Genomic DNA, 26511 nt, shown 5'->3' with positions numbered 1-26511 from the left:
TTCACCACCCCCAAGGTACCTTTATGGGTTTGGCAGGTATCTTCCCAAACTTAGTGTTGTTTTGTCATATATATCTACATGTTCATGCTATACCCATCAGTCATTCTTATTGGTATTTTTTTTTGCATTGACATTTTGTTTCTGGTATCTAGCTATACTTTCCTAACGGATTCATGTTTGTAGCTATGTAGTATTCCCTCATACTCGTGTCACTCTGCAAAACGCTGTAGGGCTTGGCCCTGGCTCTCTCACCCCTGCCTAGAGCAAGCGATGTGATATTTCTGGAATCAAATTCAATTCTTAAACTATTTCTTGAAATCATCTAGTTAGGGGCAGCCTAAGGAGCCTGAGGCTGCAAATGAATCCCGGTCACTGTGAACCAGATTTCTTTCAATGCGGGCGGTTTCCCAGGTTGGACTCCCAAAATCCCTGTCTCACAAAAGGCTACCGGCTCACTCCGGGACTCTCTTCCCCACAACCAGTCTGTGGTCCTCCGTTTAAAGGATGACTCCTTCGCTGCGGATCCTAGCAGAGGGGTCCCCCCTCTTAGAGGATGACCCCTTGGCTGAGGGCCCAGATCCTGGGAGACATCCCTTGCCTGGCTGAGGCCTGCCCCCTGTCTGTCTTTCTGGCCGCGTCCCCGTCTGTCTGCCTGCAGACAGCGTTCCAGCCTAGGCCGGGCTGTGGCACGACTGGAATGCGCGGAGGGCGGGGGAAGCGGGACGGACGCGGGACGGACGCGGGGTGAACGCGGGGCGGGGGTGCGGCGGTGGCGCGAAGACAAGGACGAGGCAAACAGTCCTAACGCCCGGCGAATCGGGCTCCGGGTTCGGAGTGTGCCCTGAAGCCTCCCTGCGCGCTCGGCCCAGACATCAGCCCCTGCCCGACAACCCTTAAGTACCAGCCCTGTCGTGGGCCGGGTGGGGCGCGCAAACCCCCGACCCGGAGCGTGCCCGCGGATCGTGAACGGGAAAGAAAAAGATCTCCGAGAACCCCAGAGCGTAGGCCCGCCACGCCCTCCCTTCCCACCCTCCCTTCCCAGTTTCTCGTCCAGTCACCGGCGGGCAGCTCCGGGGCCGCGGGGGAAGGAAGCGGCGAGGGCTGTCCGGGTTCGGGCGGGGGGCGCAGAGGCGGGGCCGAGAGCTCGGGTTTCGGCCCCAACTCCGCCGGCAGGGGTCCATGCGGCCCCAACAGCGCGGGCTCCGGGGTCTGCAGCGCGGGACCGTGGGCGGCGAGCCAGGCTACCCCCTCCGCGTGCGTCCCGCGACACGCCCTCTCAACCGGAGGCGGAGGAAAGCGGACCAGCTGCGGCCTCGACGTCGACAGCAGCGCCGCCCGCAAAGGGAAGAGCCTTATAAAGCTGCCGCTCCTCCGGCCAGAGCGACTCTCGCTGCGCTGTCTCAGAAGTGTGCGCGAGGCCCTGATCAGACCTGAGACCCACTTCCGACGGATCCCGATCCCGGACAGCGCCCAGCGACCCTGGACAGACCCCAGGGCGACTCCAGGCACACACCAGCCCGGACGCGCCCCCTGCCGGCGGGCAGCGGGGGCCGAGGGCGCCCCGGAGGCTGGGGCATGCTTGGCCCGCGTTATGGCCTCGGCAGTGTTTGAGGGCACCTCTCTTGTGAACATGTTCGTACGCGGCTGCTGGGTGAACGGCATTCGCAGGCTCATCGTCAGCCGGCGCGGCGACGAGGAGGAGTTCTTCGAGATCCGCACGGAGTGGTCGGACCGAAGCGTGCTTTACCTGCACCGCAGCTTCGCCGACTTGGGCCGCTTGTGGCAGCGGCTCCGGGACGCCTTCCCCGAGGACCGGCCGGAGCTGGCGCGCGCGCCACTGCGCCAAGGTGCGGGGGCCGCGGGCTCCGGGGTGAGGCCGGGGACGCCGTGGATGAGGTCCTAGGGGGAGACTTGGTTGCGAGATCGTTTGAAAGTGCATGAAACGGAGAGGGGAAGGCAAAGGGAAGTTACTTAAACAGAGATTGCGGCTCTCCCTTTCGTCCCCGGCACGGGATAGGGGACACTTCCACTCTCTACTCCGAGATGAAGGGCTTCAGTGGCAAGAGGACAGGGATTCGGCCCATGGAGCCCCGAGGCCGTCCCTGATCGTCACCTAGGACGAGTCACTGACCAGTACCAGTGCGGCGGTCAGTGTAGGGGTGGCCTCCTGGCTTCTCAGTCTCAGCCCCTGGTCCAGATTAGCGATCGCCTCTCTCCCCACTTTCGGGAGGACCGGCTGCGACCCTCCGGCCCGCCCAGACAGCGGCAGGAGGGGGCTGGGCTGGGGAAACGTTTGGGAAGAATTAAGGACAGTGGCCAGCTGGGAGTCGCGTCGTGTCTGGAAGCCGCCCCTCAGAGTCCTTCCCTGGGAGGGGCCGCGACTCTTCTCCGCTGACAGAGAAGCTTGAGTGCGAATTGCCACGCAGGCTTCTGTCACAGCTCGGGAGGGGCAGCTCTGCGGGCAGCTGCAGAGGAAAGCTAGGGTCCCCACCCCAGGGGTGGGTCCAACATTCGGATTTGATTAACTGCAGCGGCCTCCTCCCTCGCCTTGTGACTAGTCCTGGCTCTTGGGGACTGGAGTTTTCAGAGAACTGCTGTGGCTTCCCATTTCCTACTGCCTGGCTGACGCCCATCCCACAGGCTGCCCTTTGGAGACTGGGCAGAGGAGGTTGAAAGAGGGGAGGAAGGGCCAGAAAGGCTAAAGTTGAGATGGGACAGATTGCGCAGCGGGGAGAGGGGGCGGGGGGGGGTGTCTAAAAGGCCAGGAAAGTCTGTAGGGCTTCTGAGAAGCCCCACTTCCTTTACCCTCACTGGGTGACCACCTGCAGTTGGGTGACACCCATAAGCCTTCCCTTCTGCAGTCCTCTAAGTGGAGACCTGGTGGTACTTTGAGGGGACTTACTGATGGTGAGAGTGGCCAGGGAAAAGTCTCCTTAGCTGCTGGTGTGCTTGAGGTCTTACTCTAATTAGCTCTGGTAATGACCTCCCACCTCAGAGTGTGAATTATATGGACCAGTAACTCAGTTCCCGTAACACATCCTCTGGCAGACACAACATTTTGGAAAGACTCCCAGAGCCAGCAGGTTTGGAGGCCCTGAGTGAGAGAGCTTGCCTTTCAGTTTTCTTTTTGCTCCCCAGATTCTAACATTTATAGCCATTCTAGAGATAGTTTAGTGTTATTTTAAACATGGCAGCAGTTTTTCTTGGGTGTGCTATTTGTTTTGGTTGTTTTTTTTTTTAAGTTTTAAAAATCTTTTCTGGAGAACATTTTTTTTGTTGCTTTTGAGAGAGAGAGAGAGAAACATCGATGTGAGAAACATCGATTGTTGCCTCTCAAACACACACCAACTGGGGATCGAACCCACAACCTAGATATGTGCCCTTACCATGGATCGAACCCGTAATCTTTTGGTGTACAGGGATGACAGTCCAACAAACTGAGCAACCCAGCCAGGTCTAAAGGACTTTATAACAGCCCATGATGGAATTGGCTGGATTTCTGTAAGCTGGCTCAGTACCCCCTGGGACCAGACTAGGGGTGACCCTAATTGATTCTAGTCCTTGATTCTCTGCATGGAAACAAGCTGCTCCTTCCCCAAGTACTACCTAGTTTTATTGTACAATCCTAAGGGAAGTCCTTTTCCTTTCTCAGATCTTTTTAAGTCCAGGGAAATCATTTTTAAAGTAAAATACATCACACTATTGGAAAAGAAAAGTCCACCTCATTTCCATGTGCCAGGTATCATCCTAGGTGCTAGGGACACAATAGTGAACAAAACACACACACACACACACACACACACACACACACACACACAATCTCTGCCCTCATGATTCTTATATGGTTGGGAGAAATTTAGTAACAAACAAGATATTTAAAAAAAAATAGTGATAAATGTACAGAAGAAAAAGAGTAATCAAGGAAAGGAGCAATCAGTCATGGGGGCAGTGAGGGTAGAGTGGTTGGAAGGTCCCAAAGGAAGTGGCCTTTGAGTGGAGACCTGAGAAAGGGTGTGAGCTGAGCCACATCGCTGCCTGGGGAAGAAAGAGCATTACAGACAGAGCCAAGAGCAAGTGCAAAGGACCCGAAGCATGCAGTTCCCTGGTGACTTTGGTGAAGAGGCTCTTGTGGCCGGAGTGGAGAGTGTAGTAGGAGACGATTAGGGAGGTAGAGAGTGGGCAAATCAGGCTTAGATTTGGGCCCTTATTCAGAGATGGAGAGCTTGGAGCAGAGGAGTGACTTGATCTGACATGCACTACAGCTGCTGTGTTGAGAAAGACTCAGGAAGGAAGGAAGGAAGCCAGCAAGAGCTGCAGGGACACTGCGCCAGGTGTAGCAGAGCAGGTGTAAGAGGTGGTCAAGCACTGATATATATATGTCTGAAGGAAGAGGCACAGCATTTACTGAGAGACCAAATGTGGGGTGTAAAGGAGTGTCAGGCCAAAAGCAAAGCTTTCAACCTGAGAAGTGGAATTGCCATTCACTGAGATGGGAAGCTTGCAGGAGGAGCTGGTGTAGGGCCCACCTTTGCGTGCCGTATTTCAGCATTTTCTCCAAATAAAGCCTCTCATTGACAGCCTGTGTGATACTAGAGCATGTCTGTGTTCACTGTATCACTGAAGATGTTAATCTACCTGCACAGGGTAGACTGTCTATTCTTAGATTTGAGATCCAAGGGATGGGAGTTACGGCATCCAGGGTATTAAGCAGGAAGGTGTGGACACAGACACACCCACCAGCCTCCCACAACTCTGACAGTTGGAGGAAGATGTGTGTTGTGCTCCCAGACCCTGAGCCTGGCCGCTTACGGTCATGTGGGCAGAGAGGGGAGAAGCTCTGTGCTGTCCCAAAACTAGCTGGGAGAATGCCACCTGATGGAGGGGGACGGACCGCAGAGCCACCAAGTTCACTTGCTAAGTGGATGAAGAAAGTACACAGGCCACATGGGTACGGACAGCACATCAGGAGCACAAAGGCCATCTCTGCCCAGCCTGGTGGGGGATTGGGTGAGCCGGCCCCTTGTCTGTGATACAACCCCCACCCCGTGAATAGCTCCACCTTAGGGTACCCTGTCCCTCTTAACGGGCAGTTCTCACTTCTCAGGGGGATTTGAGGTATCCTTTCTGAACTACAGCCCAGCTCTGGATCTCTTCCATGTGTGGTGCTCCTGGGCTAGGTGCTCTTCCGGGCCCCCCGGGCAGCATAGGTGGCGCGCTCTGCCATTCCGATCCCGTGCTGGGACCGCCCGCCTCCATGTAGCCTGCTCTTTCTCTCTCCTCCTCCTGTTTTATCTTTCCCAAACCGGCACCCTGCTGCTGCCCAGACTTCAGTCTGATTTCCACTCTTTCCTCTGTAAGTAGCCACATGTCTGAGTTTGGTTCATGGTCCAGGAATCTCATCCCATCAGATCTCAGTGTGCTGTGGCACCAGGTGACCGGAGCTAACCTCTCAACTAGAGAAGGAGCTGGCCAGAAACACACAGAGGTGGTTCAGTAGCTGGCGGCCTACGTTGTGGTAGTTTCCCACCAAATTTCAAAGGAGAAACTTAATTCCGCTTCTTGCTCAGACAGCACTATTACCCCACTGTGGCATCCTGGCTGCCCTCAGGGTGGACCCAACGGACATGGGTCCCCTTTCCTTTTTAAAAGAAGTCTAGGCCCCACATTTCTCTGCTGTCTCTTTTTAAAAACACTTTGCCAAAAGGTGGAAGATATTTCTTGCATCATGGGCAGTCAAGAAAGGGCAGTCAGCCAGCCGGGGAGAGCAGGCACCAGAGCATGGCCCTCCGCTCCTGGCAGCACCCTTGCCAGGCATGGCCCTTCAGCCTCCTGTCCTGGGGAGGCAGGGATGCTGGTAGCCCCTGCCCAGGCTAAAGAGGGTGCCCATAAATGGTTCCCCTCCATCATCTTAGAGGGGCCCCTACAGTCTAGGCCTGTAGCTTTGCTGGGGCAGAGGCTAGAATTTGGTGCTTCATGTAGGTCAGGCCCAGGGACTGTGGTCCAGGGGGCAGTTTCATGAGAGGCAGGTTACTGTTGAATACCGAGGGATGGTATGTGTATCACCATCAGAAACAGAATTGCCGGGTGGACAGGTTTCTTGTGGTCAGAGCCTGCAGGGGAAGCCACGGCTGCCGTTTGTTCCCACAGGCAAACCCCGCCATGTGGTGTGTAAGGCCCTACTGGTCTCAGCCCTCCTTGCCCCTGCGCTACCCATCCGGGCATCCTTAGGGCCTCTGTCCTTCCAGATCCCACAGCCTGTTCTCTTTCTCCCTCCCTCACCCCCTTCCTTCAGGCTTCCTAACCTGAGAGGATGTCACCCTGGCTCCCAGTGGACACTCCCACTCACTGTGACCAGTGTTCATCTCACATCCATCCTCCTGGCCAGCATGAAAGCACTGGGAGGCGGGGCTCCTGCCCAGCTCATTGGCCCCAGTAGCTCCCACGCTTGTAGGTTGCCTGGCACGGAGCAGGAGGGCAGGTAGTACTTTGAGATGAGTAAATGATCGGTGCTTCCTGCTGTGAGGGCCTAGAGGAGGGTGATATTCCTAAACACCTTTGGTGTTTTAAGGCAGACTGACTAGGTGAATGGCTTCTTAAACATGTTTAGTAAGGGAGTTCTGCTTTTAGTGGGAGAATAATGAAGAGGCCTAGAGGAGGAAGGATTAAGGGAAGGACACAGTAAAGATCAGTACTTTTAAGTCCAACACATTTCCTCACATGATAAAATAACATTCACTTAAGGGAGCATCCCACAGCTATAGGAAGAAGCAGAGGAAGGAAGGATGTCTCCTCTCACCCCCTTCTTGGGTCCTGAGAAAGTGTTATTTTTTTCTCTACCTCTTCTGTATCCTGCTGCTCCTGTCTCTGCCCCTGCTTCTCATTCTTGGAAAGATGCAGAGAACTCAGTGTGTAGCCACATTCCCAACTCTCACAGTCAGGTATGAGCATCACTGAGCAAGGGCAGCCGGTGGGGCAGGGTGAACCAGCCGGGCACCACCTGTATGTAGCAGGTAGCAAGGGGTAGAGCTCGCGCAAAGTGGCCGCGGGTCCCAGGGATGCTTCAGTGTGCAAAGAATATCACCACTCTTTATGTCCTCAAGCTCATCATTTCTTAGTCTCCGTTTCTTGAATACTGGCTACCTATTTAGGGAACAGGTACACTTAAGAAGTGAGCCTAGAAAGCTTTCCTAGAAAATCTAAAGTATATTTTTTCTAAAACTTGTATGATGCTCAGCCTGTAAAGAATATACGGGTGTATCTCTGAAGCACACAAGACGGCCCCCGGCATTCCTCATCTCATCCACACGTTCTGCTTAACCATACAGTGTGTTGGTGGACACATTTGTGAAATGGAAAAGGAACTTTGTAAATGTAATTTATTATTTGACTTGACTTGAAAGTTCACTTTACAGAAAATTTTCCTAGGGTTCTGTTGTGGGGGTCTCCTCTCACGAGACTTGTGCTCTTTAGGTAATGGACACTTCTTCATGTGATTTGGGAAGGATGTGCTTCCTTGCCAACTAACCCAAGAAGCCTCCTGCCTTTTTTCCTCAGAATTACAGCAGCAGAAGGCACTCAGGTTAGGTTTGGGTCTGGGACAGTTTCCAGAGGTGTTTTGCTCAATGCCTCCTCCCTGTGCGGGGCGGGGGGGGCGGGGCCGGGGGTGGGGGGAGACTTTGAACCAGTTCTGAGATAAGGAAACTAGTTTGTTTGTTTATGTTGTGCCTGGTAGATTTTTGTGCTGCTGTCACCACGTTCAGTTTGGGTTCTGAAAATAAATCAGGTGTTTGTGTTTGCATAGAGAAGCTAATTGTGAAACTGACAGAAACACATCTGTGTTCTCAATTTCCAAGTCTAAACTAGTTTAGAAAGGGCACTCTACCCTGGCTGCTCTGGGCTGATTTTATCCCACAAATGTATGTAAAGTAGGCACACTGAAATTGAGGTATAATTGTGTTATCAATCTTTTGGTTTCAAATTGCTAGTTGGGGCTAAATCTGGATGATATTTTTCACATCACAGATTGTGTAGAGTGAAATCTTAAAAATTGAGGTTAGTTGCCTTTGTGTTGCCCATTCACCTTCGCAAGCTAGTGAATGTGGTGTCAAAAAAGGCGTAAATTAAACACTTTGTAGCCCTTCCCTGCCCTTGAATATGATGTCTTTGGTATAGGAGCTGCATAAGTAACAGTTAAAAAAAATTAAGGTTATATTAGTGGTTATGTTTTTATCAGAAATTAGAAAAATTCCCCTGGGGGCTGTGAAATCTACTTAGTCAACTTCCTAACAGAAGAATCTCAGTGTGGTTGGTAGTGGATTTATCCTTTCCTGCTCTCTTCCCTGGACTAAATCTCCCGGCTTTCACAGAGTGCTATCACTCCCTGCTGGCCAGTTCTGGAATGACAGCCACACAACCAAGAGGTGTTTTGAGTGTCTCTGTTTAACTGCAAATTCACAACCATTTTGCTGCCTGCAATATTTATTATTTCAATCTCAAGCAGTAAAACTGAGTCAGACAAGATCTCCATAAAATTCTCATTTTATCCCTAATGTTTGGAGTGTAAAACATAAAATTTTAAATAATCCTAAATTACTGTTTTTAAGCACATTGAAAAAAATAAGGTTTACAGAGACAAGAGGAAAGGAGGGAGGGGCATGGGGAAAAGGAAGGGAAGGGGAAAGTCAAGGAACATATAGCAAGGACTCATGGACAAAACCAAAGGGGAAGAGCTGAGGGAGGGAAGGAGGGAGGGGGCAAGGGAAAGTGGTGGGGGGTAGGCAGAGACAAATATATTGGAAAAAATAAAGGTTACAAATTACAAAAAAAAAAATAAGGTTTACAACTGTTATTTGCTGCAAACAATTGATATTTGAAAAAGCTGCTAAAAAGTCAAAGCTCCTGGGTCACAAAGGACTGATACAATAGATAGGATAAAAAAATAACAACAGATAAGCTAGAAAGCAACCCACTCCAATGCCTGTAATTAGTTTGTTTGGGGTAGCAGTACTTCATGGACTCAGTTTCTATCATCTGTCCCTGAAAAATAATGCAATGTCCCATACGTGGGTTCTGCTCACAACTTGACTTCTCAGTGCTGTGTCATTTTAGAATTAATAATCATTTTGGGTGTCACCAGAAGGTCTTTGTGGATTTCCCAGTTGTGAAATTGAGAAACCTGAAGGAAGAAGCCCCAGTGAGCACAAAACAATTCCAAATTTAAAAATGAAGATTTATTTCTGAACTGTTGCCTCAGAGAGCAGTTTGGGGTTTGTTTATATTAAAAAAATTTTTTTCTTAACACATTTATTTAATGTACCCACCACTTGATGGGAAACACTTAAAACAATCGAAGTAGGGTGATTTCCAGGGCCAGGAAAGGAGGGAGATGTGGATGTTGGAGGGTTTTTTGTTTTGTTTTTTTAATCCTCACTGTAGGACATGCTTATTGATTCTAGAGCTAAGGGAAGGGAAAGGGAGAGAGAGGAAGAGAAACATCGATGTGAGAGAGAAACGTCCATTGGTTGCCTTGCGCATGTTCCCTGACTGAGGATCTAACTGGCAACCTTTTGGTTTACCGGACGACACTCCCACTCCGACCAACTGAGCCACCTTGGCCAGGGCACGTTGGAAGTTTAAGAGGGCCAGGCTGTTAGAAGCCCCCAGAGGAGTCGTGAGTCCTTCATGCCCCCTTGGCTGGGTGCTGGGGGCTGTGCTGGGGCGAGGCAGCCTCCGTGGGCCAGTCCTGAGGTCCCTGCTTCTCAGCACTGTGCTCCTGGCTCTGGTGGTGCTGGTGTAGCATCCACTGGCCCTGGCCTGCTGCTCTTAGATGGGTTTCAGTGAGTACAGTTGAATCCATCACTTCATGAATCGCCTTTAATCAGTTGAGGCCCCTCCAGGGGAGAAGAGTCCAGTGCGCCTGTCAGTCACGTGGACAGGATTCTTTGGAGAAAAGAGGGCAGCACCTTCAGAAAGTTGATCTAGATGGCCAGCTTGACTCTCACATGGGAAGCCAGGATGGAGGAGTAAATGATAAAAAAAGTGCTCCAACCAAAAGCCCAGAGTTTACTAAAATAAGCAACTGTCATTTGTGTTCTTGTAGGAAGAGATTCCAGTGTCTTCCTCTCCCCATTTATATTTCCTCTGCCTCCCTTTGTTTTGAAGCATGTTTCCGTTTCTGTGGAGTACCACTTGGCTTCCATTCAGAAACAGGACAGGTGAAAGGAAGCCATGTGGTTCTGCACGCTTCCACAAATAAAATCAAACCAGGATGGCCGGTGACTACGTACCTTAATGCCACTTTGCCCTCTTCGGGCTGCTTTCTTGTGAAGCCAGTGACCTAGAACCTGCCGGCTGATTGGTCCTGGCTGGGGTCTGGGTGAATGTGAAGTGATTAAGTGTGAGCTACATCACTATCTCACAAGCAGGATGGAGCGTATACCTGGGAGATAACTAATACTTAACTTATTTGCTCTTTTAGGCAACTTTATGCAGTCAGCAAATAGCTAGCAAACACTGAATCCCCTTCATGTGTCTGGCTCTGTGCTGATTGCTGATAAAAATGAGATGAACCGAAGGCACCTCCTACCCTCAGGTTCACGTGGTGGACTTGGGAGACCCATAGGTGGAGGAGCAGCCACAGTGCAGAGTGGTGAATTCTGGAGAGGTCAGGAGAGAGTTCCCTGGGAGCCCAGAGGCAGACCAAGTCTCCTGGCCTTGATGTGGGGAGGCTTCACAGAGCAGAGGGCATGTGCCCGCCTGTTAAGGGCCTGGTGGGATTTTCTCATTCACAAGCCTGGAGATGGGGGAAGGTCGGCAGGAACGTTGTCCCAGCCACAGGCAGTGCTACATGGGGTGGGGTGGGGGTTCTGTTTGTGTAGCATGGACCTGTTCCTCAGGGGTGGTGTGAGGGTGTGGGGTACACACTGGGCACAAGACCAGTAAGGTGGGCTGGGGTCAGATCCGGGAGGGTCTGTGCACTGAGTTAAAGCACTGATACTATTTCCAGAGGCCTGATCATGTGCCTCTTGCCTTTCTCTAGGTCATTCTGGAAAATGGGTCACCAAGAAGATAGGGTTGCCCGATAAAATGCTGTTAAGGTTGAATTTCAAATAAACAATGAATAATTTTTTAGTAGACATCTATCCAAACTATTGCATTATTCTTTGTTTATCTGCAATTCAGATTTAAATAGGTGCCGTGTGTTTTATTTGCCAAATCTGGTCACTTTAAAAGAAGAGCAATATAGAACAGGATGTATTTATCTGGTGAAATCTTATTAACCCAACCATAGGTTGAATGTTAATTAAAGATGTAATCAAAATTATGCTGTTAAAGCAAAGATACAAGAATTATAAACCTCTATGTTAATTTAAGATTGTTAAATTATGTTTTACAACGTATAAAATGGGTATAAATATGCTCTGTGCACTCACTGAACAAGAGGGTAATCTTCCTACAAATGTGCCTACAGAACACACTACTGTGATACACTCGATTGATTTAAGACTAGTAGTCTAGCTGTAATAAAAGTTGAAGTACAATAATAGTTTTACTCATCTTAGAATAATGAAACACTTTGTGGGGATGATTTACATAACTATCCTTTCTTTTTGAAAACAACTATACAGAGGATTTTTTTCCCTCTTTCTCTCCACACACTTCTCTGTAGCAAGCAGAAGATCAAAGGGTTTGGTGCAAAGTGTATGTGTTTGCAATTCTGTTCCCAGGAATTCAGGGCCTGGAGAACAAGCATCCTGAGAGCCTGGCATTTTCTTCCCTCTCCTTCCTGCCTCCCGCAACGTGCAGGGTGGTGTGGTGGCATGGGCCAACCTGGGGGAGAGGAGGAGAGGGTGACCCAGTGCTTTTTCTCTGGTGGTAGCTGGGGCATCATGCTGGGGTATGTGCACGGCTGAATGGACAGAGGCCGGGGTTTCCCAGCCGTCAAGACATCACCCACCCTCATGCCTCTGGGACTCCTGCTTCCTGGACAGCTGCCATCTGGCCACCTGGGCCTTTTTGGCTTACAGAGGGTGGGCTGGGTCAAGCAGGGGTGTCCTGTGCTTTAGGAAGTTGAGAGAACGATTCCTGGCCTCGATGTGAGCTGGCATTGTGGAGGACCCCTAATGTAGCCTGGACCTTCAAAAATGCCCTCGCGCTGTGTCTGGGGTTACTTCTGATTTCCAGGGACCGTACGTTGTGGGCCTCTTAATTTCAATATGTGGTTTATGAAATTAATTTTATCACTATGTAGGCTTAGTCAACAAATTGCCTAAAAACCAAACAACGCTTTTTCCTATAAAACAAAATGAAACCAGAACTTCTAAAGAACTCTTGCTTCAGTAACTGATAATAGTTCTGAGATTTCAGCTTGTGTGGTTTGGTCAGCGCTCACAGGCGCTGTCATCCCAGGTCAAAGGAAGTACGTGAAAGAAGCAGAGTTCACTGGGAATCCGATTCTTCTCGTCCCTCGGAGGCCCGCATACAGAAGCTGTAATGGGGAGATTTGTGTTCCTTACTGCTCATGGGGAGTCAGAAACATACCCTGAACCTTCATGCTGCAGCCGTAGTATTTTAAAAACAGCATGCTGCACTTTCTAACCGCCACTCAGGGCTTCTGGTAAGTAACAAGGACAGAAGCTCGGATTCCTGAAGAGTGCTCTGAGTTATGCCACATTGGGTCAAAGTCTGATTTTTTCCTTTCAAACTCAGCATTTAAATGACTTGTCAAAATATGGGCCCTAATTCGATGGGCCTGTGTCCAGTAGAGCGCTTCCCTTCTTTCACTGTGTTCTTGGGAGTCGCTGTGTCCTGGGCAACCTCCTCTAGCTGTACCCCCCGCACTGGTGGCTGCGGAGTGGTCCTGGCTGAGCTCTGGTGTCCAGGGTATTTACGGAGCTGGCCCAGGGTGTACTGCTTAGAGGGGTCTTGGATGGTCTGTCTGGCTTGTTCCTGCCGGCCCCACTCATTGCCATCTCCGGCCTGCCAGACTCCTCTTTTTGGATAGGCAGTGCCACTAGCATACATGCAAGTCATTCATTGGGTCTTTGAAACTTAATGTGAGGGTTAGAACAGGGCTCTCAGGATGGGTTTTATATACATGAATGAGGCTGAGCAGATTTACCCAGACACCTTTCATGCATGGTGACACTGGAGTACCATCCTCATCATGAGATGCCTGGTGTCTGTATTTAATCCAGGAGCACATTTCCTGGTCTGTTTTTCTGATTTTATACATGTTTGTCTCAATTGTAGGACTGGTCGCCATAAAGGATGCCCATGATATAGAGACCAGGCTCAATGAGGTGGAGAAGTTGCTGAAGACCATCATAAGCATGCCATGTAAGGTAAGTGAGGGCAGATGCGGGCTGGGTGGAAGGTCAGCACATGTGGCCAGTTTTCACATAACTGACCTGCCTGCTCCCTTTGCCACTTGCCCCTTCCTGAAGTATCAGGCCATAGGGACATGGGTGGATATAACCAGGGGAAAGGGAGACTCCTATAAGCTCCGGTGGCTTTATTTATTTTTTTCCTTCCTGGGAAAGTGGAAGATAGGAACCAAGGAGGTATTGAGTAGGAGGGAACGTGGCCCCCCCACTATGGTGGTTTTGTGTTCTTGCCTCTGTGCAGAAGCCCACAGGTCTTGCTGAGGGTGTTTGAGAAGAGGGAGTGTGGAAGCCCAAGGGAGTGTTAGCATCAACACTGGCAGGTAGCCTTTAAGGAAGTTTGCAAGCTTTGTGTGCAGCAGTGATTAAGAACCTGGACTGGAGTCAGGCAGACCACCTAACTCTTGTAAAGCTTTTATTTCCTCCTCTGTGGATGGGGAGAGTTGCTGCACTCATAGTTTAGTACAAAGCAAAGGGAGATTTGGTGAAACTGGGGCACCTATCAAGCACCCAGGGAAACTAGCCATTGTTTCCGTTACCCTGTCCTACCTGTCCCTGGGGCCTGCATTTTAGCTACATCGGGCCAAAAGGAAATGAAAAGTCCAGTGATTGCCACTTCCTCAGTGTGGTCCGTCCTGTGGGCTATCTAAATAACTCAGGGGCATTAGCATCAGACTGGGTCACCTCGCAGACGATGAATTTTTAGTGATTAACCTATTTCTGCCCAGTATTCTAGGTCAGAAGTTGTGCTCACCTTCTTTGAAAGATCTCCTCTGGATCAGGTGTTAAAAAATGACAATGTACATAAAATTCAACCCAGCTTTCAAAGTCCGGTGAAAATATCAGGTAAGAGCTACAGAGAAGGCCTGGATAAAATGCTGTCGTGGCTTTCTGCAAGCCTTTTCAGGGTGAGGCCTGTGTGGTAGGACATACCTTCCCCCCCGGGCTCTGGAAAGACAGTCCAACAGAATGCTGACAGTAGTGGGTGAGAGGCTATTACCAGATCTTTAGGAAACAGTGTGCTTTCTGACATACAGGGTATATTCTTTCTGCTTCTTAAAGGAGTTGTTTGTCATATAAATTGGAGCTTACTTAAGAAATAGTATAGTGAAGAAAATAATTACCAAGGCATTTTTGAAGCAAACTGCTGGAATCAGTAGTCTAGCCTGCTAAAATAAGACGGTTCAACATAATGTAGCATTGAATTTGTTCTTAGTTTTAGGGCAGCCATGGCCAAAAGGGGAGCACACAGTTTAGATATCATTAGCATTGATAAGTTAACTAAAAAGTTAACTAAAGAGGCAAGGTTAACAGCAGTAAGAGCAAATTGTCACCTGAGCAGAGCGGCTGGCCAGCTCACATGTAGGGTCAGGTAGAAGAGTAGGGGAAGCCTGGACTTCACCCTTTTGGTAGTTTTCTAAGGTCTGAGGTGCACGTGTCTTTAGAAAACTATTATTTCTTTGTGGTATGGTTTTGGTGAAGACTGCTGAGGAGCATCCTGCAGAGAAAAGAGCTCTGTCCTGGGGGTCTGAGGTACTGGGCATCCCCAGGCTAAAGGCAGTCAGCTTGTTTTGCCGAGAGATAGCATCCGAGTGCAGTCTTGGAGGAGTTGGCCAGGTGGTAAGCGGGGGCGGGGCAGGGGGGAAGGCAGTAAGTCGTAAGAGGAAATGAAGCTCAGCTAAACATGAGAGCCCGTGGGATGTCTTGATCTGGAGGAAGGAGAGAGGAGGGACTCTGTGTCCAGCACTCCACTAGTGAATGGAGGAGGAAGGAGAGAAGAGCAGGAATGGAGGGGCAGGGCTCAGAATGAAGTTGATTGAGGAAGAGTTAGCAGATGAGAGCGGAGAAGAACCCAGAGCCGGATCCTAAGCAGAAATTGGTGGTCACGGTGATGGGGAGAAAGAAGAGGGCAAGCTGGGATGACTTCACTGGTAGAAAAGTGTTCTTTTGAGTTTGATGCCACAGCAGGGATAAGGGTCCTACTTGTATGCTGGGTGAGGTGGACAGGTTAGGCAAGTTCTGGGAACCCAGAATGGAAAAGGTACTTCTAGATATGACTGTGTGTGAGCAGGATGGGCTTTAAGCGTGGTTTTGTCTCTGCTGCTTTTGGTATCTACCCACAGCAGCTTCCTGTGTTTTCTTAGAAAGAAGAGCAGGGAGGTTCAGGAGCCCTCCTTAGCTGGAACTGCTAGTATCCAGACCCTTATTTATAGTGGAGTGAAAATGGCTGTCATTTATCCTAGTGGATGTCTTTGGACTCTAGTCTTATGGGCTCAGAGGGGGCTCCAGGACCCTAATTCTCAGCCGTTTGGGATTTTGCATGCTGTCCCCTGGAAGAGGGGCAAGATTCTGTCCCTCAGTACACAGTAGAAAAGTCCTGGCACTGGTGTCTCTGTTTTGCTTTCTTTCTGTTTTGAGCAAATGGGAGAGCAAAGAGCAGCACAGTCCTTTTGGGGCCAGTGTGGGTGGCAGGAGCCGGAGTGTTGCTTCAGCTCGGCCCCCAGAACATTCCTTGCCCTCTGTCTTAGTGTCCTGTCTCATCAATGACATGGATAAACATACAGTCACATTTACTCTACAGAGCTGAGAGTGCTGAGATGAATTTTAATAGGCATAGTTGTGGAGTCCCGAGCTGAGCTTTTAAATATGTTCTCCATGCTTTTGTGTGAGGACTGAAGACAGAGGTTTTAGCTTATACCATACATGAGCCTCAGCAGGACCTTGCATACATGGCTAGGGATGCAGCGTCGAGGTCTAGGAAGACAGAGATAGTGACCTCCATGTGCCAGCCAGGAGCCCTAATCATCTGGGGCAGCATGCTCTGCCCTGGGGACATAGCAGTGGGCAGAAGTAACCACTGCCAGTTTTGGCTCTGCACAGAACACTTTGTAATAAATGGAGCTGCCTAACAGTGGAGTTTGTAAACATCTTTTGCAAGTCTGTCCCTGAAAGTCTCAAGCCTGGGGGCCTGTCCACAGAGTCCCTGCACAACCTGACAAGCTGGGGGTGCCGCTCTCAAACCCTTGCAGAGCTAAAGGCCTCTGACTTCAAGGGGTTTCCTCCTCTTCCTCTGTCCTAGTCAACTGGGCACCAAGTTAGGGGATTCTCCCTTTGAAGCTACCCAGCCTTCCCTTCTTTACTCCTGGACTAGTGGCCATCTTTCTGAGCAGGCCTTCCCAATATAAATTAGCATGTAGGAGTGCAGGCAGGAGGGGGTATTCCCACGGATGTAAGGACTCACTCTCATTATTCATTACATGATGAAATCAGTATATTAAGGCAACGGACTGTGGTAAATTCAAGAACACTTTTCAGTGAAACTGGTATTTGCAGTAGTACTGACATCCCTTTGCAGAACTAGTGCACACACGGGCAAGCTGTGTCCTTCGGCCTCAGTCCCATATTACAGGTGTTGCTGGATTCGGGGATCCCCTGCCCTGAGCCTCAGACCTGGCACCTCCAGAGAACATCCACATACATCTATCAGCCTCCCCCTTTCCCTAGTGTAGACCCCAGATAGATGCTGACGTGGTCATCCCAGAACTCGGATTTCCTGGGCTTGTTAATTTTCCCAAAACCTTATGCTCGCAATAAAACCCAAGACCCCTAGTCATTCCAGGCATGTCAGAATCTGGCTGACTCTAGCTTTTTGACTTTGTCACCATAGAGCCCAATGCTGCACACCCTCAGCCTCTTGTGGGCTGGGCTTTGCTTGTGCTGTGGCTGTCCCTCAACCACCACTCCTATCCTGCGAAATTGGATTCATTTGTGAAAATGCCCTGGCTTGCTGCCACTCACCCAACCCCTCCTGCTCCTCTCCCTACAGACATCTTAATGTCTTCTCATGCTGTTGACATGGTCTTTTAGGGAGGAAATACATGGGGATGGGCACTGGCCTCCCTGGCTGTCAGAGACTGCTCTTCACACTCTGTCTTGGGAGCATCCAGCCTCCTAATGTTCAGACTGTACAGGGGCCTAGAGCTCCAGTAGGTGGCGCCAGGCGCTCGTGGTGTGAGAACTGAGCCTCATCCTGGGTCCCCAGCAAGAACAGTCTGGAAATACTGTGGACTCCTGGTGATGCTTTGGGTCAATACAACCTTAAACATTCTTCATCCCATGTTAATCTAAGTGCTTATCAAATCTAAGAAAAAAAGCTATATATAAATTAATGAGCCGAAGGACTGATGGCATATGGGGCAATGAAAATGTTGTTGCAGTTAAAGAAGAAGAAAAATGACTACTAGGCAAACACTGCCTAGTAATTGTTGCAGAAAAGATCCATTGGTAGATGTTAAGATTAGTGGGGAAAAGTTTCAGGAGAAATAGGAGCTGCAGAGTCTCAATGCATCTCTCCAAAAGGTATTTCTTAACTACCAAGAGAAAGATAATAACCTTACTTTGTAGAAACTGGCAGAAACCTCCTTACCCAGGTGATACAGACCCACATTCCAGGGGGAAGGCCAGTTGACATCACATAACCCCTGATGTGATGCACGCAAGAGAATGTGGTATCCCTCTGCAGGATTCCTGCCCAGGACGCACCACTTCAGTTGAACTCATGAAAAATGTCAGATAAATTGAGGAAAGTCCTCTTCAAAAGTGTCACATCATGAGAGAGGAGAATAGACCAATGAACTGTCAGAGGTCCTAGGAGACTGCAATACAACAACCTAATGCAATAAGTGGTCCTGGATGGAGTCTGGAACCAAAAAAAAAAAGGGACATTAGTGAAAAAGCTGGTGAAAGTCAAGTGAGGGAGATAATTAGTTAATAGTATTGTGTTAATAGTATAGTATTAATTTTCCGCATTTGATAATTGTACTATAGTTACCTAAAATGTTAACATTAGGACTTGGTGAGGGGTATGTGACAATTCCGTATTATTTTTACAAAGATTTTGTAATTCTAAAATGAGCTCAAAATGTTAAGAAAAATAAGAAATGGCAAAGCAGAACTCTACTTAATGTGAAAAAAATATGAATCCAAAAATGTAGCTTGAAAATGAGCTATTTCATGGAATCAGTCATGTATATGATTAAAGTAATTGAGTCGGCTAATGATTCTCGTTCTTTTTGCTCTAGGTACTAAACTGATTTCTAAGAAATTAACAGTTTAAGTGTGTTTGAAGATAGGTTCAAATGCTGTAACTTTTTTGCAATGATAACATTGCTTTGGTTCTTTCTATGTGTATGACACAACAGATATGAAGACATTAGCAACAATGGCAGTAACAACTGTTTGTCAAGCCCCAGGCACTTATTAGGTTCTTTACAAATACCATCTCCTTTAATCTGCATCGGACGCCCTTCAGGATTGATACTGTTGTTCCCATTTTACAGATGAAGAAACTGAGCAAGAAGGAGCCTGCTCCTCAGGGATAAAGATCAGAACTGGATTTTTCTCAAGGGCCCGGTTTGCCTTGCAAACTATTAAACCATATTTCTGTGCATAAAAGACTAGCATAGGCAACTAAAGAATGATTTACTACACATCTGCTTTTGGGGGCTGGTAAAGATTCCATTTTGTGGAGTTTCAAATTTCACACTTAAGAAAGATTAGGAAGTTCCTATACAAGGCATTTCTTTGCAACGTTCAGCAATGTTTTAAGGCCCTGACATTTGTTTTCACTTGTAAGGTTCTCCCCCAGAAATTCCCTTGGCAAGGGGATGAGAGAAAGGTTGTAGGGCTGTCTGCTGGCTATATTGACATGACTCTGAGGTTTTATATACTTCCTGAGATAGATTTGAGTCAGACTTAAAGGAAAGCAGTTAAAGAAGGTGTTTTTTTTTCTTTTTAATTGCTTATATTAGTGCTCCCATACATTTACAATCGAGAGGGGAGAGAATCTTAGTCTTTCTTGTTAAGATTTTGCCTTCTTCAGAATCGCTGAGGCTTTGGTAAACATCTTTTTGTACCTTTTTGCACCTAGAAATGGAGTCAACCATAGAGGTTTCAAGCACTGACTTTCCGGTGGTTCTCAGTGCTCCTTCTCTGGACTTGCAGATATTTTGTGCTTGTTCTTGAGCAGGTGGGCTCTCGGGTGGGCTCCCGCCAGGAAGACAGCGCAGGGGAGGGCATGTTGTGCTGATGTCACAGTGACTGACTGAGCTGGTGTTGCAGAAAACCAGTGAAACATTAGCTGTCACTTCTCCAGAAAGCCAAGTGGAAATTTTAGCAATGAATTACTTGGCAAATCTTATTGATGAATAGTCATTTTAATCCTATGGGGGTGAGGAGGAAGTCTTCTGTTTTTCTTTCTTCATTTTTGTGTAGTTTTCCTAATTCTCTTCATATGGAAAGAAACTTAAAGAACTGAGAACCAAAACCTAGAAAGATTAAAAATAAACATGGAGTTAAACTCTCACTTACATAAAAGCAAATCCACACAAGGGAATAAAATAATCTAAATTATGGTTAGGTGTAGGAAAAGGAATAAAACCCTCTCTCAGACAACAGTAGCATCAGATGCCCAGTAAGATTGGGTGCCCATGTTCCCTATGCCCAGGTAGGAGAGAGGAAGGGCTATTTTGAGCTGCTTGTTTCTGTGTGTTAGGCCTTGAATGGGAAGATGATAACCGTTTGGAAAATTCTTTGAATTTGAGAATGTATAGGAAGTTTTCCAGTTATGGCTCCTGAGTCCCAAGATCACAGAGCTCATTGTTGGGCTGGGCTGCAGGACCTGAGCTCCCAGCTGGTACCAGTTCAGCTGCCACACCCTCAGACATCCTATTCCCATCCCTTCCAGCACTGGATGACCAGACCCAGGTCCTTGAAAAGCTAACGCCATGTAGCCAATGTACACACAAAGACATTTTCTTTTTTGGCCTCTTTAAATGATCAAACTTTGTGTTTCTTGGTAAAAAAAAAAATCAATTTATATACAGAATTAGATAAAGTGAAAAGTGAAGTCACCTGTTTCGTTTAAAATGCACACTGATCTCATTTAATCGACACAGCAGCCCAGGGCGGTGATGGTGTTACTCTGTCTCAGATACAGGCAAGACCTTAGAAACCTGCACCCCCTGCAGCGTGCCTTGGACTTGGACTTGGACTCGGACTCAAACCCAGACTGACAGATGTGAGCTCAGTGCTCTTTCTGCTCCAGCTTCCAATGCATGGGGAAGGGTATATGGGGAGAAAGCTCAGAAAACCAGAGCCTCTTCCTTGGGGAGAGAGAGGCCTCTCAGCTTGCATAGGTCAGGTCAGCAGGTGTGGCTCCTGTGAAGCTTGGCGTCAGCCCCTGGATCTGTGTGGCAGAACTCCAGAATGGGCTCCAGAATGCTCCTCTGGGGTGCAGAGTGTTCTCTTAAAGTGTGGAGGGGGTGGGGCCATAGGTAGAGGAGGAGGTCTGAGTCTGGAGATTGGTGTAAACCCCAAACTTGAAAACTTCAAAATCTTACCCTTCCTGAATGTTTCTTTAACTGTTTTCATTTTCAGAAATCATGAGGTCCAATGGATTTTGTTTAGCCAATACAGAAACTATTGTTATTGACCACAGTATACCAAACAGAAAAGAGCAGCACCTGGGTGTGGATTCGGCAGAGCATTTGTAAGTACACTGACTTGAATGTAGTTTTATAGATGGGATCCTGGAGCCGACAGCCAGTGCCAGGGCCTGGAGTTCACTGCCATGCAGAGCTCTGTAGGTTGGAACTGCAAGTGGCCAGAAACATACAGCCATCCTGCCAGTATTTGGACATTTATTTAAAGAGTTTGCAACTTTTCTAGAGGATAGTAAGGCTTGGGTTCATAAACCTTGTGGGAACAGATTTCCTTTGCCCTAGTAGCTGGCTATGATGGGACATCAAGGAGAAGTGGCCAGGCTTCAGGGGCTGGTCCTTGCTGGGCCCTGCAGGGGTACAGGAGTCACAAGCCTTCTTGATCATAAGGCCTGGCCTCCTAGGATGGGGAGAGGTGTTACCTATATGTTGGCCTCACGTCGCAGGGCTAGAAATTCTCCAGACTCCCAGGTGGCAAGAGCCTGGCCCAGAAGGCCTGCTCTGAAGGGAGAGAGGCTGTGTCTGATTAATGAAGGCAGGACAGCCAGAAACACCACTTCTACATCTATACTTTTCCTTTCTCTTATAACAGAACTTTGACCACAGTAATTGTTCTGGGAAGCACCACATCTGGGGCCCCCTCAAAGCACAGCCGCCTTCATCCTTTTTGTGCTTCCGGTCATCTCCTTGGGAATTATCGGGAAGCCGCTTGAAGGGGCATCATAATTTGGCTTCTGTTGACTGTCCAGGCTAAGCCCAGGGCTCTTCTGGTGTATGAGCGTTAGGAAGTCTCTTAATCTCTCCTGGCTTCTCTTTATCTTTACAGTGGGACCATTACGGTCTCTCCGTGTCTGTTGTGAAGACCTTAGGTAATGAGTGTGAAATGCCTGGCTTAGGAGCCCCTGAGGTAGCTCTGGGTGTGCAGAGTCTCCCTGTGGGCACATGAGAAGCACATCCCGTGCTTGAAAGGACTTCTCAACATCCCAGGTTCCAGCCCATCCACTCAGCTGAGAATAAAAATGGGCTAGAGCAGGCTCACATGCGGAGACACACATCTAGGCTAGTTGACTGCAGGACAAAGTGTGATTCCAGGATGTGTCACCTCTGTAGGCCCCCTGCTTTGTGACTGACCCTCATAGAATGGACTCCAGCCAGCAGTTCCCACTTTCTTAGTTTCTCAGTTGTTTCTTGGGTGGATGGCACAAGAACCCTTCACAGTGATGTCATGAAATGCTGGTATAAAAGGTTTGGCTGGAGAGGCCAAGGGGATGGTCCTTCTCTGAAATACTGTTGTCCCTTTGCATGCCTTGCCATGACACATACAGGGCATTGCACCTGCTGTATGTGCATATGGATAGCACAGTAGTTCAGGACCTTCAGGTGCTCCATGCTAATGCAGGGCTGGCACAGTAGGGTACAAGATTGATGTTTGTTAAGTGAGTGTTGGAAAGGAGAGGTCCTCTAATGTAATGGGCGGCATGTCTGGCTAGGGCTTGTCATAGTGTTGACCATCTTTCATCACTAGTTGCTCTGTCCTAGCAGCTAGTCCTAGCTCTGGCTCCAGTGTTCCTCAGGTAACCTTTTCCTTCTTGAGAGGCTTTGAGAGGCCTTTTGCACCCTGGCGTGAGGCCAGTCATGAGAAGTTAGTTCAACTTAAAGAGTTCTGCTGAGGAGAAACACACAGAAAGCAAGGATGGTACCATGACTGTCCCAGCTAGCCCAGAGCTTTGCAAGGATGGGCATGACTCAGTCTTACTATGTGGCCACCTGCCCAGGACACCTGGCTGACAGGGAGAGAAAGCAAAGGAAATTCTCCGTGATTCCAGCAAAGCTTAAAACCTAACAAAGAAATGTCTGCCTTCAGGCGGCTTGGGGGAACAATTAGAAGGGCTTCCTGCCTCCGGCTTGCCAGGTATTTCTCTAAGGGCCTGATCTAGGGCAGCATGGCTGAGCTGATGATCTACTGTTGTCTATTTCTTGGGAGCTGTGTGTATTCATACTCCACGGGGCTGTCAGGCAGGTGGTGTGTGGTGACTCCAAGGTCAGGAGGACATGAAGAGATGACATTTGAGTAGTTAGAGGCTTTTCTGCCCAGCCGAAGCCATCCTCAGTGATACTCAAGGGAGGCTGTTTGGCCCTGAAGCTGTGAATTCAGTGGTGTCTGATCTGCTTGTTAAAAGGGTGCCATGGAGCCAAGTAGTCTGCTTCCACCTGTCCCTGGAGAGGCCAGATACCAGCCCCCAGGACCAGAGACCCACAGCACTCAGGGGATGAGTGGGTGTGTCTGATGGGGATGAGAGTCACCCTCTACCTGGTGACCACCCTGCTTAGCTGGAGGGGTTGCCAGGCTCCCAGGAAATTCACCGCTGAGGCAGCCCTCACTCTGTCATCATAGATTGGGAGCAGAAGCATTTGCCAGGCCTGCTGAGGACCAAGGTGATTCATTTTCCTGAGCATCCCAGCTTCCTCTTTCATCCTCGATCCTCACGGTCATCTGACCTGAGGGCAGGAGATGTAGCTAGGGGATAGGAAGCTGTCTGGGCAGGGCTACATCTTAGCCGTCACTGTGGCTCTCTCCCTCTCTTGGCTTGAGCCTTTCCCTGCACCCAACAGTCCCCTTTTGGTTTCATTCCAGTGCTGGTTTGAGGGAAGAAATGTATCATCTTACAACAAAGCTAAAGAGATGGCCTTGTCTCCATGAGACACGATGCCCCATAGGCTGCACATTGTTTCCTGTCACAGATTCATCTCCATTTCCTCAGCCCATGATCCCAGGGCAGGGTGCAGGGCAGGGTGCAAGGACTCTGAGATGGGCCCCGGGCCCTTCCTGGAATCTCCCCACATCCCTCACTGTGCAGTTAAAGGAAAACCCAGCTCTGCAGCCTCTTCTTTACCCTACTTCTATCAGCTTAGACTTGGAGGAAGCATGCAACTCTCTGGCCCCATGTTTGAAGTTAGCAGGATTCTGCACTGTGTCCTCTTGATGCAAGGCAGGACCCATATCTCTGTGCTCCCATGCAGTGCCCCAGCCAGTGTAGCCAAGTCCGATACTCATTAGCATGCCATTTGGTCAGTTTGTGTCCTTCCAGCCTCTCCAAAGCGTTCCAGGTATAGTTGAGCACATACAAGAGTCTGCAAGTAGTGAGGCCTTCAAGCATCAGGAAGCAACACGCAACACACTGTACACTGCTCCCGAAGGCCTCTTCCTGCTTCTGGTGAGAGCTGAGCTGTGAAGGAGATGCCCACGCATGTCTGCCAGGCCCTAGATTCTTAGTTCAGGAAGATGGAAAAAGTACAATCAGCATCTCATCTCCATTCCTGGGGAGCATGTACTTTCTGCCCTTCTTTCTCTGTTATTCATCTTCTAAAGTTTGGAGTTTTTTGTTTTCTAGCTTAGGAGGCCGTGTCTGGGTGGTTTCAGTTGAAGGCTCCCCTCTAGAGGGAACCCACCCCACTGACGTTACTGCCCTCACCCAGCGCCTCCCTGGGTTACTCCTGCCTCCTGTGTGCCCCTGACCCGACGATAGAGTTAGATGGTGAGCCTGTGACCATGATGGCATTTCTCATTTTTGCTGTAGCCTACAGGGCCCATCCCATGGCAAGTTCCTGTTCCCAAAGACAGGCCCTGCCTTCTTTGTTCACTGCTGTGTCTCCAGAGCTTGACACAGAGCAGTCCCTAGACTGAAAAACTGTCACTCTGTGAATGAATGAATGAATGAATGAATGAATGAATGAATGGCTCAATAACTATTGGCTAATGAATAGAGAGCAAGTCTCTAAGGCACTATAAACCAGAGCTGTGACAGTCTTTAGAGTAGGGACCATTTCACCTCATTTGTAACCATAGTTCTTTCCACACTTCCTCAGCAAGCATTGAAAAGGCTACACCCACTGGTCAAAGCACATTGTGGAAAGCCCTCCTTACTGTTTTGAGTCGATCCCTGAGTGCCCTCCTGTCAATGGCATTCTGTTCTCTCTCCGTTTCAGCAGAGGGTAGGGGTAGGTGAGCCAGCCTCAGCCCTCACCTCTGTCCTTTCCATTTCAGGTTTGAGAATGGCAGTGAGTTTACCTCAGAGCTGGAGGATGGTGATGACCCAGCATCATATGACACCAACCTTTCCTATTACCACCTGGTCCCCTTTGAGACGGACATTTTGGACTGAGCCTTCAGGGGGCCCCTTCATCCCCAGGCTTCAGTTGCTGCTGGTTCTGCTGCTGTTCACCGCTTTGGCTCCAGGCCTGGGCCCTGAGGTGCCTGTGTTGACTAAGCATGGCTCTGCTGCCATGCTCCACTCAGCACCCTGCATCAATGGGGCCTGGTATTCTGAGAGTGGATCAGTGGAGTTTTCTGCGGTTAGGACCAACCTCAAGGTCTCCAACAACAGGAGTCAGGTCTCGGGAGTCCACGAAGCCTGCTGCTACGGACAGATCTTCTCTTTCCCCCGCAAATTGCCAGCCTGTTTCAGCCTTCCTGAGACTAGCTCCTCACAGTGTTTGGAGGAGCCACAAGTGCCTGCAGGATGTCTCAGTGCAAGGGCAGAATACCTAGGGTCTTTCTGGGTTCCTCCTCTCCTGTGATCACTTCCTGGAAAGGAGCCTTTCTCTTGGTACAGTGGCTCAGGGCCCGCCGGACCCCCCACATTCCCTGCCATCCCTGCCATCACAACCACACAAAACAACCCATGTGAGATTTTGTTGAGTCGACAAGTTCTTGACAACATAGGCAGGGTATGTTAAGTAATCAGCATTTTCTTAGGAACCAGGATGGGTGGCTTTTGTTTCTTATTTTCATCTTTTATCTGGAAACTGTGGGCTAGCTTTGTGTCAGCCAAAGGAGGTGTGAATTGTGAATAGGGACAAGGACTGTAGAAATCATTGACTGTCAGGTGCTTATATAAGCTGACCCTGAGTTAAAAATGCTCCAGTAGAGGAAGAGAATCCCTGCCTAGCCTGCCAGCATATCTGCAGAGTAGCAGTGCTTTAGCCATCCTGGGTATCAGAGGTTCAGCTCTCCTGCTGGTTACCCAGCTCTCAATGATAAAATTGCCATATTAACATGAAAGGGTGGGAATGAGAGGAAGGCCACTCACTCAGCCTGCCTATCACCATTTGCCCTCAGGGAGGGGCTGGGCTCTGCGTGCTTCTGTCCTTTTAAGTCTTCACAGTGTCTACTAAGGACCAACATTTGCTAATGTAAATAATAGTAAATTATTGAGAATCCTAATTCTTTTACACAGTCTGTTTTTTAATCTATTTTAATTAAATAAAATTTATTACTCTCCTTTTATGGATGTAAGGTGTTTGTGTATAAAGGTGTGCCTCTTTGTAGTCCCTTCCAGGAGGGGATAGAAATCAAACCTGTCCCCTTAGGCTGGCCCTGAGCATGCTTCTCTCATTGTTATTGAGGAGTATGTTTTATTCTTTCCATAGGGAATAATCTGTCCAAAATGAAAAGTGAATAAACAGTTGAAAGAAGCAAAGTATACATTCTTTCCAAGTGCACATGGAACATTTTCTAAGATACATTACATGGTAGAACATGAAACAAGCCTCAACAAATTCAAGAAAATTGAAATTACATCAATTGTGCTTGGATCACAATGGCTTGAAACTAGAAACCAACCTCAAGG

General features: G+C 48.8%; 1 protein-coding gene and 1 non-coding gene across 2 annotated transcripts; both read left to right on the top strand.

Annotated features, from left to right (window-relative positions):
• The first annotated feature begins 1301 nt into the window (after positions 1-1301).
• Positions 1302-26157, top strand: PXDC1 (PX domain containing 1). Its single transcript, XM_054591902.1, has 5 exons — positions 1302-1847; positions 13252-13343; positions 14111-14228; positions 20820-20931; positions 24927-26157. The coding sequence occupies exons 1-5, from the start codon at positions 1592-1594 to the stop codon at positions 25042-25044; spliced, it is 696 nt and encodes a 231-aa protein (XP_054447877.1). The 5' UTR covers positions 1302-1591; the 3' UTR covers positions 25045-26157.
• Positions 8059-8192, top strand: LOC129085830 (small nucleolar RNA SNORA13). Its single transcript, XR_008530764.1, has one exon. It is a non-coding gene; the product is annotated as a small nucleolar RNA SNORA13 (small nucleolar RNA).
• Positions 26158-26511: the final 354 nt, after the last annotated feature.

This window comes from Pteronotus mesoamericanus, unplaced genomic scaffold (genome assembly GCF_021234165.1).
Source record: "Pteronotus mesoamericanus isolate MK-2021 breed Mesoamerican mustached bat unplaced genomic scaffold, CSHL_Meso_final scaffold_31, whole genome shotgun sequence".
Taxonomy (NCBI): domain Eukaryota; kingdom Metazoa; phylum Chordata; class Mammalia; order Chiroptera; family Mormoopidae; genus Pteronotus; species Pteronotus mesoamericanus.
Note: the sequence above shows the minus strand (reverse complement) of the source record. Positions and strands in the feature narration are given on the sequence as shown.